Source organism: Pelophylax lessonae, assembly GCF_965119305.1.
Source record: "Pelophylax lessonae genome assembly, chromosome: 9".
Taxonomy (NCBI): Eukaryota; Metazoa; Chordata; class Amphibia; order Anura; family Ranidae; genus Pelophylax; species Pelophylax lessonae.
The window spans coordinates 261,144,817-261,159,181 of record NC_138776.1 but is presented as its reverse complement, the minus strand read 5'-3'; the positions used below and the strand labels follow the sequence as shown (position 1 = coordinate 261,159,181).

The following is a 14,365-nucleotide window of genomic DNA, read 5'->3' as shown; positions in this document are numbered from 1 at the left end:
TTGATGTCTCTCTCTCTCTGATGTCTCTCTCTGATGCCTCTCTCTCTGATGTCACAGAGATGAGAACAGAGTCTCTCTATGTATTCTTTGATGCCCCTCTCTCTCTGATTTCATTCTTTCTTTAATGTCTCTCTCTCTGATGTCACAGAGATGATCAAAGAGTCTATGTTTTCTCCGATTCCCCTCTCTCTCTCTCTGATGTCACTCTCTCTTTGATGCCTCTCTCTATCTGATGTCTCTCTCGTTCTCTGATGTCAGAGATGATCACAGAGTCACACTATTCCCATCCCACCTAATCACAGAGTCTTTCTATGTATTCTTTGATGTCTCTCTCCCTCTCTGATGTCTCTCTTCCTCTCTGATGTCTCTCTCTCTCTCTCTCTAATGTCTCGCTCTGTCACTGATGACTCATTCTCTGATGCCTCTCTCTCTTTTTCTCTCTGATGTCTCTCTCTCTGATGTCTCTCTCACTCTCTGATGTCACAGAGATGATCACAGAGTCTTTCTATGTATTCTCTGATGCCCCTCTCTCACTGATGTCACTGTCTCTTTGATGTCTCACTCTGATGTCTCTCTCTTGTCTCTTCCTGATATCACAGAGATGATCACAGAGTCTCTCTATGTATTCTTTGATGCCCCTCTCTCTCTGATGTTACGCTCTCTTTGATGTCTCCCTTTCTCTGATCTCTCACTCTCTCTCTGATGTGTTTCTCTCCGATGTCTCTTTTTCTGTACGCTCCACTAACTCAGTGAACTTTGTACCTGGATCTCCAGAGGAGAGGAGAGAGGAAAGTGACAGTAAACTCGCTTCCCAACGAGGTACGGAGCAGCAGCAGGCATGCCTCCTTCACACAGACTCAGGCATGTCTCATTTCACAGGCGGTCAATCAAAAGAAAAGGGGCATGGTGCCACCATATTTTTCATGGTGTTGGTTTTTTTTTTAATCTGGAGAGCAGGGAGGATTACAGACGACAGGCTGTTCTTCTACCAGCCATACTATGCACAAATGATTTGTGCTCTTGTTCTTTATAAGCTTTAGGGATCGACCGATATCGGTTTTTCCTTGCCGATACCGATATTTTGGCCATTGCATATCGGTATCGGCCGATATGGGCCGATATTTTGAACATTTAAAGTTTTGCAAAATAAACACAATTTTCGACACAAATCTGTTACTGAACCCTTTGGTGGGTGGCTGGCACCCTGTGGCCCTGTGGTGGGTGGCTGGCACCCTGTGGTGGCTGGCTGGCACCCTGTGGTGGGTGGCTGGCTGGCATCCTTTGGTGGCTGGCACCCTGTGGTGGGTGGCTGGCTGACACCCTTTGGTGGGTGGGTGGCTGGCTGGCACCCTGTGTGTTGGGTGGGTGGCTGGTGCAGGCCCAGGGCCTGTGGCTGGCTAGCTGGTACAGGCAGGGCCTGTGGCTGGCTGGCTGGTATAGGCCTGTGGGTGGCTGGCACCGGGCAGCTGTGGGTGTATGTATGTGGTGGCTGTGTTAAATACACTGTGTGCACTGTACACTCACTGTCCCGAGACTCCCCGACTCCAGAGGCTGAGGGAGGCAGAAGCTGTCCCAGTGCGCGGAGGCGCGTGGCGCAACATACGCAATGACGTCACGACAATAATCGGCAATATCGGTAACCTCCGGAGCCGATTCCGATATATCGGGGAAAGTGCATATCAGGCCTTCAATATATCGGCCTTGCCAATAAATCGGTCGATCCCTAATTAGCTTTAGTGTTCTGTTTGTTTTTGACTTTCCAGGTTTACAACCACTTTAAGGATTCTGTGCAAAGGTTCGAGGTCGAGCCCCACAGCCCAAGAAATTTAAACTGGGACCTGTTTGGCCTCTAATACATGAAAATAACTTAACTTCCTGGTGGTCCTTTAGGTAGGCTTTAATGTCCAGGACACGGTGCAGATTCTGTATCATGTGACTGCTGTGATTGGCTCACACAGTGGTCCCATGATTGGAAGCCATGGCTCAGAAGCTTTGGCCAAAAGCTGTTGGTGACTGCTTGGTCAGAGTGCTAAGAACCTCCAGAGAGCGCTTTATCAGCACACAAACTCTTGCGTCTTTGGCGGCCTAAGTGTGGCGGCTGTGCGTTAAAGCTCACTTCTCTTGCTGCAGCATATATGCGTTACATGGTCGGCAAAAGGTTAAAAACCCATCTGCTCCTGGCCCTCTTCCCATCTGCTTTTTATTCACCGACCTGTTAGAGGGCTCATTAAAAATGAAAGCTAAATTCCCACGCAATGCAACTGAGACTGTCCACTCTCTGCTAAACCCACCGCCTTAAAGCGGATTTTCACCCTCTATTCCAATTTTTTTTTATTTAAACATCTACTTACCTTGTGGTGAGCTCTGTACATTTTAGATACTCACCGACCCAGCGGATCCAGCGTTGTCCAGCTGGGATCTTCTTCTTCTTCAGCAGACTCGGTCCCGCGCCGCAAAGTTCTGGTGTGATGTCATCGAGAGGCTGCTGGCTTTTCCGGGTTCAGCCGGCATGCCTCCCGATGATACCCCCTGAGCCGGACCCTTCAATTTTTACTAAATGAAAGGCTTTACCTCCTAAGATATGTGATGTGGAGAGGTTGGATCATTTTATAAAGTAGTGGGTTCAAAATTGTGGATGCGGCCCTTTGCTTGCCTTTATCTGGCCCTTGGAACACTATTCCACCCACTAATATGAAACATTATTCTGCCAACTGACATCAACAATGACACCAATAATGGGGCACTATTCCTCCCAATGACACCAACAATGGGGCCCTATTCCTCCCAATGATACCAACAATGGGGCACTATTCCTGCCAATGACACCAACAATGGGGCACTATTCCTCCCAATGATAGCAACGATGGGGCACTCTTCCTCCCAATGATACCAACAATGGGGCACTCTTCCGCCAAATGATACCAACAATGGGGCACTATTCCTCCCAATGATACCAACAATGGGGCACTATTCCTCCCAATTATACCAACAATGGGGCACTATTCCTCCCAATGACACCAACAATGGGGCACTATTCCTCCCAATTATACCAACAATGGGGCACTATTCCTCCCAATGATACCAACAATGGGGCACTATTCCTCCCAATGACACCAACAATGAGGCACTATTCCTCCCAATGATACCAACAATGGGGCACTATTACTCCCAATGATACCAACAATGGGGCACTATCCTCCCAATGATACCAACAATGGGGCACTATTCCTCCCAATGATACCAACAATGGGGCACTATTCCTCCCAATGATACCAACAATGGGGCCCTATTCCTCCCAATGATACCAACAATGGGGCACTATTCCTCCCAATGATACCAACAATGGGGCACTATTCCTCCCAATGATACCAACAATGGGGCACTATTCCTGCCAATGACACCAACAATGGGGCCCTATTCCTCCCAATGATACCAACAATGGGGTACTATTCCTCCCAATGATACCAACAATGGGGCACTATTCCTCCCAATGATAGCAACGATGGGGCACTCTTCCTCCCAATGATACCAACAATGGGGCACTCTTCCGCCCAATGATACCAACGATGGGGCACTCTTCCGCCCCTAATAACAAATGTGGTATTGTTTACTCCCACTGATGCCAGGAAAATTTCCCCTCCCGCTGGCCACAGTCCAGCCCCCTTAAAGTCTGAAGGACAATAAACTGGCCTTTTGTTTAGAAAGTTTAGAGACCCCTATTTTAGAGGGTGAAGATCCACTTTAACTCCAAAAAGAGCCAGATAATTGCTCTAACCTAGCTAATACCATGTAGCGGAGGCGAGAAGATCCTGATGCCTATCAGCTAACAAGGGTTTGAGATCATAGGGAAAGACAGTCCACTTTTCTGGAGATGTACTTTATGAGTTTTTGCAACTAAAACTTGTTTTAACAATGTGAAATGTTTCTGTATTTAGTGTCTATAACTTACTTGTGTCCATATGTAGAGAAGATTCCTCCTGTTTACTTTTCATAATCATCTCCCTCTCCTCCATAGACTGCCGATCTCCACTCACCAACGTCTCTTCTTCTTCCTCTTTAACTTTGATGTCTTTCTGTTCTTCACCCTAAATCCCAAAGATGACAGAATAAGGGAACAAAGTATTACATAGAAAAATGTCCGATAATTAATTACAAATATATTTTGAATTCTAGTTGCTCAGTCCCACCTACCTGATGATGGTGAGGGATGGTGTGATCTTCCTGTGTGGAATCCCGGGAATACAGAGGACGGGGACATCTCTCTGGTGGGTTCCCATTACTGGATCCATCTGTAGGAAACACACACACTGACTGAATACATTGTTTCTATGTGTTTATCAGATGATGGGGGATCTAGGTGGATCCTCCGTACTGCTCTCTCCTTTACAATAAAGTCTCCTCTTACCCGGTGATGTGAGGGGCGGCTGATTCTCCATCATGACGTCCTTGTAGAGATCCTTGTGTCCTTCTATATACTCCCACTCCTCCATGGAGAAATAGACAGTGACATCCTGACACCTTATAGGAACCTGACACACACAATGATACAGTCACCATCCAGACACATCCCTTGTCTGTTACTGGATAATGTCCCAGAATTCCCAGCACCGCTCACCTCTCCTGTAAGCAGCTCCATCATCTTGTTGGAACGGTCTAGAACCTTCTGCTCAATTATTCTTTCAGGAGTCACAGCGGAAGGTGACGGTTGATTATATGTCTTCATAATTACTGAACAATCCTGAGTTATACATAAATATATATGACAACATTTCTCCTCACCTATTTGGTCAAATCTGAGATTTATTATTTGATAAAAAAGTGGCGTGACACCAGTGTTCATTTTGTCTACGAAAATATTTTTGTCAACGAAATTAACACTGGTACTGAAGATTTTGGTAAACTAAAATACGACTAAAACTAAAACAATACAGTTCACTAAAATATGACTAAAACTAAAATGGCATTTTAGACAAAAGACCATGACTAAAACTAAATCGAATTTTGACGTCAAAATTAACACTGCGTGACACCCCCAGGGAATTCTCACCTCTCCAGTCAGCAGGTAGATGATCTCCAGGGTGAAGTTCATTATCATTTCATTGACATGGAATATATTTTTTTGTGATGTTACAGAACGAAAATGCTGCTGATTCTCCATCATGACGTCCTTGGAGAGATCCTTGTGTCCTTCTATATACTCCCACTCCTCCATGGAGAAATAGACAGTGACATCCTGACACCTTATAGGAACCTGACACACACAATGATACAGTCACCATCCAGACACATCCCTTGTCTGTTACTGGATAATGTCCCAGAATTCCCGGCACCACTCACCTCTCCTGTCAGCAGCACAATGATCTTGTTGGTGACTTCTAGAATCTTCTTGCCATTGTTTCTGGGGTTAGATGTCAGGCAGTCAGGTGGAGACGCCATACTGGATGATGTCCCAGGAAAACAGCTGCTGGGTGTTAATGGCTCACCCGATATTTTCTTCACTATTTTATAATTCTGTTTAATAAGACCAAGAAATGGTCACCATACAAGTTAGAATCAGACCATACGATCTTACCCATGTGACCTCCCAGAATTCTCACCTCTCCAGTCAGCAGGTAAATGATCTCCAGGGTGAGGTTTAGGATCTTCTCGGGCATGTGACTCCGGTCCTCCTCCATCCTCATTGAGGTGGCCATGCGATTTATATAGGATGTTCTCTTGTGTAGAAGGAAACAAAAACTGATAGTTTAAGCTGAATTTGGGCTTTAGATCAGCGGCTCTGGATAGACAGTTGGATAAATGGTTCTATATTTAGGATGGATCTCGTCTATAAACCAGAGGCTCTGGATGGACAGTTGGATTAGTTGCTCTATATTTAGGATGTATCCGGTCTACACACCAGAAGCTCTGCATAGACAGTTGCATAAAGGGTTCTAGATTTAAGCCTCGTACACACGCAACGAATTTTCGCCGACCGGTCGTTCGTCTTTTGTCCAGAGTGGTGTCTGTTGGTTGGAATGTGCTCTAGACTGCACACAAATTTTCCCGCACGACAGAATTCTACTTCAGAAGTGATGTCATGTGTTGGATTGCTTTCTTTGTGTTCTTTCATCTCTGAGCATGCCTAGTCTTGCTCATAAGGTTTTTTCCCATCGAAATCTGTACTAATGAGACGAAAATCGGACATGTTTTGACGGTCGACAAAAATTATATAGCCTGCACACCAGGATTTTTTCGGCCAAAAAGTCGGAGTCGGTTGTCGGAAGCACCATAGTAACAAGTCGAAAATCGGCAGATCGGTCGTCGGACAAAATATCCCGGCCGAATTTCTACTCGTGTGTACGGGGCTTTAGGATGTATCCGGTCTATAAACCAGAGGCTCTGGGTGGACAGTTGGATAAATGGTTCTATATTTAGGATGTATCCGGTCTATAAACCAGAGGCTCTGGATGGACAGTTGGATAAATGGTTCTATATTTAGGATGTATCCGGTCTATAAACCAGAGGCTCTGGGTGGACAGTTGGATAAATGGTTCTATATTTAGGATGTATCCGGTCTATAAACCAGAGGCTCTGAATGTATAAATATAAACAATATATAAACACTAATTATATGTGTAACACGAAGGCTATAGAAATATATTGGTAGAAGACGGACATGACAGGGGGGTTATTGGGTGTAAATATAAAATAATATCTTATTACCTCCTCTTCTGCCAGTTCCAGCAATGTCTCCTCTCTACTTCCTCCTGACTAACCTTTGACTCCAACAGTTACATGACATCACTTCCTGTCTACATTTGGTATCACTTCCTGTTTGTGCGTTCCACCGTCAATAATCCCCACCTACTGGAGAATATAAAAACTGCTGCTCCCGTTGTAACGTTAAAAAACCCTACCCCGTGAAAATTCCCTACCCTCATCACTTCCTGTGCACGTACGTCATGCATCAGATGAGCAGCTTCCCAGTGCCCATGCTCAGGCAGTAAATGATCGGCTCACACCGGAAGAGAGAAGGGTAGGGAATTTTCACGGGGTAGGGTTTTTTAACGTTACAATGGCTTCCCGTGAAATAACCCTACCCTCGTTCCCAGTGCTTAAAATATTGGGTTAGCAAATGATGTCGACTTCCCGTGAAAATACCCTACCCTCGTTCCCTGGCGCGTCGAGGAAAATGTAAAAGTGTCTCCTAATGGAGGAAAATGTAATATATATATATATATAGATATTATTTTTTATCATTCCATTTCGATTAATATATATACATTTTCTTCCATTAGGAGGCACTTTTACATTTTTCTGGACCCCCCGGGGAACGAGGGTAGGGTATTTTGACGGGAAGCCGCCGCTGTAAGGACTGGGAATGAGGGTAGGGTTTTTTTTCACGGAAGCCGAGATCATTTACTGTGCGCGCATGCGTACTGGGAAGTGGCTCAGCTGATGACTGACGTACCCTAATCGGAAGTGACGAGGGTAGGGAATTTTCACGGGTTAGGGTTTTTTAACGTTACAACGGCTTCCCGTGAAATAACCCTACCCTCATTCCCAGTGCTTAAAGCATTAGGTTAGCAAATGATGGGTGGCTTCCTGTGAAAATACCTTACCCTCGTTCCCTGGCGGGTCGAGGAAAATGTAAAAGTGTCTCCTAATGGAGAAAAATGTAAAAAAAAAAAAATATATATATATATATTTTATATATATATATTTTATAAATATATATATATATTTTTTTTTAATCATTCCATTTTGATTAATATTTATACATTTTCTTCCATTAGGAGGCACTTTTACATTTTTCTGGACCCGCTGGGGAACGAGGGTAGGGTATTTTGACGGGAAGCCGCCGCTTTAAGGACTGGGACCGAGGGTAGCGTTTTTTTCACGGAAGCCGAGATCATTTACTGTGCGCGCATGTGTACTGGGAAGCGGCTCAGCTGATGACTGACGTACCCTAACCGGAAGTGACTAGGGTAGGGAATTTTCACGGGTAGGGTTTTTTTAACGGAACACCGTTGCTTTTTTTAATTCTTCCATGGCTGCAGTTAATTCGTCATATCTGTGACACACGTTATACTAATTCAAAATATAAAATAAATAAAATATAATGCAAAACTGAAGTCCAAGTCCTACTTTGGAAAAAAAACCTTCTGTTTTACATCCCTCCCTTCCATCGCCCACTAATACCTCCCTCCAGATTTTTATTCTTCCATATGTGTTTCCTAGTGAAGTCAGTTATTCCCATTTGTGTATACATTTTCAGGTCCCTCACTGCTGACAGTCCCATGGTCCCCTTTACGCCCCTTGGTCTGATATCTCTCCTCTTTTGGATCGACCAGTGTTCCCCTCTGCAAGCCAGCTATTGGTAATAGTCTTCGTCAGGCAGGCAGTGGGGTGGACACCCGGAAGAAGGACCCATCCAGAAAGTTAATAGAGAGGAGAAGGACCTGGAGCTGGACGATCACATGACCATGACTTAAAATGGTTGTAAACCTCCCACATGAAATTATAAAAGCATATCTCTCTATGACGTGTACCTGGTGTCGTTACTGTCTGCTGCCTCCTTCCTTTGCTGTCTGCCTGAGTCACTTCTGAGAAGTTTTCCTGACACCAAGAGAAAAAAGTGAGAGGAGAGGGAGCTCCAGCACACAGCCTGTGATTGACAGCCTCAGCTTTGTTCCTATGTGTAGGGGGAACTTACATTCAGCTCTCCTTACTGATCTCTGCAGAATAACTTTAGTTCTCCGTCCCATTTTCTGAAAGCTCAGGCAAGCTTTATAAAATCTGCACTCTGAACGGATGTGGTGAAGAGAAGACTGCAGATAAACAGGTACAACTCATGTAGGAGGATTTGTTTCACCCCTGTGTATCACCTGAGGCCAGTCACTTCATTTGGTATATGTAATGGTTTACATCTACTTTAAGATATTTGAAAACAGGGATTAGAGGCTCGTTCACATGTGTTGAAGTTGGGTTTTTAAAGCCTCAAAACTGCACTGGAATGCCCACCATGGATATTACAATGGGCTCCACTCAGTGTAGGACATCCATGTACGGAGGTGTGGAGGTAAAAATTAGGCAGCATGTTGCATTCTGAAGGCATTTCCACTCAGCAACCTTCTCTACTAATAACAATGGAAGTGCGTCCTCTGATCCTTCCCGTAAAGCCACTGAAACAATGATCTTTTTAGCGATCCGTAAGTGACATTCTTCCCATTGTTCACTAATGTAAGGGAAATGCTGCCCACTGACTACCAGTATAAGGTCCTTTCACTTATTACCAATGAAAGGGACTTTCTCACTGGTGACAACCAATGTAAAGGTCAATCTTCCCTACTGATGTCTAAAGTAAAGGAGAATCATTGCCACCAATGAAAGGAGACATTTTTACCGCTGACCACAAATGTAAGGGGCATTCTTCCCACTGATCACCAATATAAGGGACATTCTTCCCACTGATCACCAATATAAGGGACATTCTTCTCACTGACCCCCAATGTAAGGGACATTCTTCCCACTGATCACCAATATAAGGGACATTCTTCTCACTGACCCCCAATGTAAGGGACATTCTTCTCACTGACCCCCAATGTAAGGGACATTCTTAACACTGACGACCAATGTAAGGGACATTCTTTCCACTGATGTCTAAAGTAAAGGAGATTCATTGTCACCAATGAAAGGGGACATTTTTACAGATAACCACAAATGTAAGGAGCATTCTTCCCACTCAACACCAATGTAGGGGCTTTTTCTCTACCGGACGCCAATTTAAGGAACCATCCTCCTATTGTACACCAATGTAAGGGACATTCTTCCCACTGATCACCAATGTAAGGGACATTCTTCCCACTGACCTCCAATGTAAGGGACATTCTTCCCCCTATCCACCAATGTAAGGGACATTAATTCCGCTGGTCACCAATAGAAGGAACATTCATTCCACTAACCACCAATGTAAGGAGCATTCTTCCCACTGGCAACCAATGTAAGGAACATTCTTCCCACTGATCACCAATGTAAGGGACATTCTTCCCACTGACCATCAATGTAAGGAGCATTCTTCTCACAGAACAATAATGTAGGGGCATTCTTCCCACTGGCCACCAATGTAAGGGACATTCTTCCCACTGACCACCAATGTAAGGGACATTCTTCCCACTGACCACCAATGTAAGGGACATTCTTCCCACTGACAACCAATGTAAGGGACATTCTTCCCACTGACCACCAATGTAAGGAACATTCTTCCCACTGACAACCAATGTAAGGGACATTCTTCCCACTGACCACCAATGTAAGGGACATTCTTCCTACTGACCACCAATGTAAGGAACATTCTTCCCACTGACCACCAATGTAAGGGACATTCTTCCCACTGACCACCAATGTAAGGGACATTCTTCCCCCTATCCACCAATGTAAGGGACATTAATTCCGCTGGTCACCAATAGAAGGAACATTCATTCCACTAACCACCAATGTAAGGAGCATTCTTCCCACTGGCAACCAATATAAGGAACATTCTTCCCACTGATCACCAATGTAAGGGACATTCTTCCCACTGACCATCAATGTAAGGAGCATTCTTCTCACAGAAGAATAATGTAGGGGCATTCTTCCCACTGGCCACCAATGTAAGGGACATTCTTCCCACTGGCCACCAATGTAAGGGACATTCTTCCCACTGACAACCAATGTAAGGGACATTCTTCCCACTGACCACCAATGTAAGGGACATTCTTCCCACTGACAACCAATGTAAGGGACATTCTTCCCACTGACCACCAATGTAAGGAACATTCTTCCCACTGACAACCAATGTAAGGGACATTCTTCCCAATTTTGTTTATTAAAAGTCTTGCAATCAATAAGCATAAAATCAATATACATAAATAAATATATACATATTTACATGAAAAGGGGAAAAAAAAATACATAGCAAATTCTGCTCTCAAATAAAGACTGCCTTTACAGCAAAAACAAAACTCACATCATGAAACACATCATTACCGGGAAAAAATAATCTTAATAAGACTCACACCACCACACCAGACATCAAACCTGCGAGGTCAAGAAACAAAACCACCCCCATTATGCATGCAGCCCTTCTTCAAAAATGAAGATATTAACCAACAAAAGCTAAGGGCGTGAAAGAAACAGCATAGGAAAAAAGCTTTTCACCCAGAGATGGACAGTTCACCAAAAGCAGGTCTGATATTCCTCCACGCCCTTATCCAGACCGCTCGAGGCTCCCTGCCCTTCTCAAGACCCTGAATCTTCCCAACCTCACCAAGAATATCGTACACCACCACCTCGACAGGGAGGACTTTCTTCCGCAGGGTAATCTGGCACCGTGCATTCCACGTGAAGTAACGGACAACTATACTAACTAGAAAAAGTGTATCCAAATCAAAATCCCAGCGAGTCGGGAATGCCCCGTACACCCACTCCGCATAACTCATGCGATAGAGAAAGGGGATGCCTAGAGCCCTCCCCACCCTTTTATACACCTCTATGTTAAAGGGACACTGGAGCAAAAAGTGGTCCATAGACTCCACTTTACCAACACACTCCGCTCTAGGACAATCCCGATCATCCACAGGGCGATGCTTCAGGTTCCCTCTCACATAGAGCCTTCCATGGAAAGCGAGCCAGGCTTGATCCCTAAACTTCAAAGGGATTCTTCCTAAGTTAATTAAACGCAACCCCTCCCTCATTACGGGGCCTGGGCAATCCCTTAAGGTCAGCGACACACTGAAAGCAGAGCCCAAAATCCTCTTCTCCAGAAGCTTTCTGGGGAGGGACTTGATATCCCCCACTGTCACCTGCCACTGCCTAAGTATTTTCAGACACGGGGCAACATAAGCCGGAAGCTTGCCATGTCGGACTCTCAGACTTTTCACTGGCCCGCCATCTTCCCAGCATCGCAGAAAAGGCCTAAACCAAGATTGAAAAATACCCACCCATCCCGGCGGGGTCTCTGCTAACAGATTACCAAGATTATACTTTAAAAAAAGCAGAGAAAAGAAAACTATAGGGTTGACCATTCCTAGACCACCCTCCCGCCTGGACAGGTAAGTTACATTGCGTTTGATCAGGTTCAGCCTATTTCCCCATAACAGTTGGAAAAAGCAGCTGTACACCCTTGCATAGAGAGATTCCGGCAAGATACAGACAAAGCTGACATATAAAAAGATTGGGATCAGGTAAGTTTTAATCAAGTCAACCCTTTCCCTCAAGGAAAGTTTCCATTTCTTCCAGCTTGCCACCTTGGCATTGGCATTCAACAACCTGCTTTCCCAATTTCGATGACCATAGTCACCAGGACCAAATTTGATGCCCAACACTTTAATTTCCTGCTGGGGCTCTGGGAAGGCATCCGGAAGTTCGAAGCTTTCACCCTCCTCACCCATCCAGAAAACTTCACTCTTTTCATGATTGATTTTAGAGCCAGAAGCCTCAGTGTACTGCTCTATCACAGAGACCACCTCCTGCGCCTCCTCCATCCCAGAGATAATAACAGACACATCATCGGCATAGGCCACGACCTTCAAAGGTGGCACACCAGCAATGCCCAAAGGCACCCCACACAACGATCCACTCTCTAACCTTCTTATGAAGGGGTCGATTGCGAATACATATAGCAGGGGGCTCAAAGGACACCCCTGGCGCACACCAGAGCCAACCTCAAAAGGCAGTCCAACCCAACCATTAACAAGTGGGAAGCTCTCAGCCCCTTTATATAATGTTTTCAGCCAATCAATAAACCTCCCCTGCAGGCCGTATCTACCAAGTAACAAATACAGGTACTCATGATTGACTCGATCAAAAGCCTTCGCCTGATCCAATGCCAGCAAGTACTTTCTCCATCCAGCAGCCCTGCATCGCTCCAAAGCCTCCCGGACAGCTAAAATTGCTGAAAAAGTACTTCTGCCCTGGACCGAGCAGTGCTGATGATTGGACAACAAATCGCCTGCTACTGACGACAAGCGCCAAAAAAGAATCTTCGCCAAAATCTTTCTATCAACATTGAGAAGACTGATGGGGCGCCAGTTCTCAATTATTGAGGGGTCTTTACCTTTTGACAGAAGAATCACAGCGGATTGCCTCATGGAGGGAGGGAGAGAACCCTCTTCTAAACAGCTGTTATAAACCTCCGCTAAAAAGGGAGCCAGAATGGACTTAAAACACTTGTAAAATTCAGCTGTCAACCCATCTGGCCCAGGCGACTTTTTGGTAGCCAGCTTCTCTATAGCACGAACTACCTCATCCGCTGAAATTGGTTCTGTCAAATCCATCAAAGGCAATGTACCATTTCCCAATCCTGGAGTAGAATCCAGAAAGCTTTCCATCCTGTCCAGACTAAGGACCTTTCTTCCCAGAAGGTCTGCGTAATATGACCTGAAGATCTCCAGGATCCCTGATCTGGACTTAACCAGGGAACCCGTACTATCCCTCAGACCTATGACCGTCTTAACTGCTATGCCTTGCTTACAGTTCTGGTAAGGATCAGGCGAGTGATATTTCCCATAATCTCTCTCCAGAACCAAGGAGGCATGCCGGTCGTATTGACACTTCCTAAGAAGAAGCTTTACCTCTGAGATCTCCCCTGGATCTCCTCCATACGAGACAAGACGATCAAGCTTCCTCCGCAAATGCTGGTAGGCAATATACATACCAAGCTGCTTCTTCTTACTTATGGCCTTGAAAAGTCCAATCACCCTTTGTTTCACAAGCTCCCACCACTCTGACTTACTGCTGCAAAAGTCCAGAATAGAAACCTGTGCCTGAAAAAAATCCTCAAAGGATTGTCTTACCTCTACATCTTCCAGGAGAGCCGAATTCAGTTTCCAGGTACCCCTTCCCCTGGGTGGAGTGTCCGAGGCATTCAGAGTCACAGACAGCATACAGTGGTCAGAGAACTCCACCACCCTCAACTCAGGAGCCGAGAAAGCAGAGTTCTCCTTTAAGAAAAACCTATCTATCCTACTCTGACTATTCCCTCTCTGAAACGTGAATCCCGTGCTGCCAGGGCAGTGCTTAATGTGCACATCTACCAGGCCTGCTTGTCTAACCATATCTCTAAGAAAAACGCTATCATAACCCAGCCTGTCTATGGAGACCCTCCTGTCTTCAGGCCTAATTATGGTGTTAAAGTCACCTCCAAAGACAAACTGCTGGGATGTAAAAAGGAAGGGCTTGATCTTTGTGAAGAGGCATTTCCTGTCCCATTTTGACTGCGGTCCATAGATATTGATCAGGCGCAGGTCCTGCCCCCTAACAGAGACGTCTAAGACCATGCATCTCCCCATTTCTACCTCAATTACCCGCCGGCACGTTACCATATCGGTTTTAAAAAGAACCGCAA

At 45.2% G+C, this 14,365-nt stretch overlaps 2 protein-coding genes across 2 annotated transcripts in view; both read right to left on the bottom strand.

The window, feature by feature from the left end:
- Nucleotides 1–14,365, bottom strand: part of LOC309564419 (uncharacterized protein) — a gene marked incomplete at its 3' end in the record, with an annotated part of 909,898 nt that overhangs the window by 256,464 nt on the left and 639,069 nt on the right.
- LOC309562881 (gastrula zinc finger protein XlCGF66.1-like) lies at nucleotides 4,412–5,734 on the bottom strand. The gene is made up of 4 exons (XM_082267200.1): nucleotides 5,598–5,734; nucleotides 5,338–5,511; nucleotides 5,048–5,251; nucleotides 4,412–4,738 (listed from the first exon to the last, which is right to left on the bottom strand). The coding sequence occupies exons 1-4, from the start codon at nucleotides 5,691–5,693 to the stop codon at nucleotides 4,520–4,522; spliced, it is 693 nt and encodes a 230-aa protein (XP_082123326.1). The 5' UTR covers nucleotides 5,694–5,734; the 3' UTR covers nucleotides 4,412–4,519.

Excerpts from the sequence above, each read along its gene's own strand:
- LOC309562881 (XM_082267200.1), bottom strand. The coding sequence starts at position 5,693 with ATGGCCACCTCAATGAGGATGGAGGAGGACCGGAGTCACATGCCCGAG. Across the intron at positions 5,512-5,597 it reads TTTACCTGCTGACTGGAGAG|AATTATAAAATAGTGAAGAA; the intron begins GTGAGAATTCTG and ends CTTATTAAACAG. Across the intron at positions 4,739-5,047 it reads TCTACCTGCTGACTGGAGAG|GATTGTTCAGTAATTATGAA; the intron begins GTGAGAATTCCC and ends TGTATAACTCAG.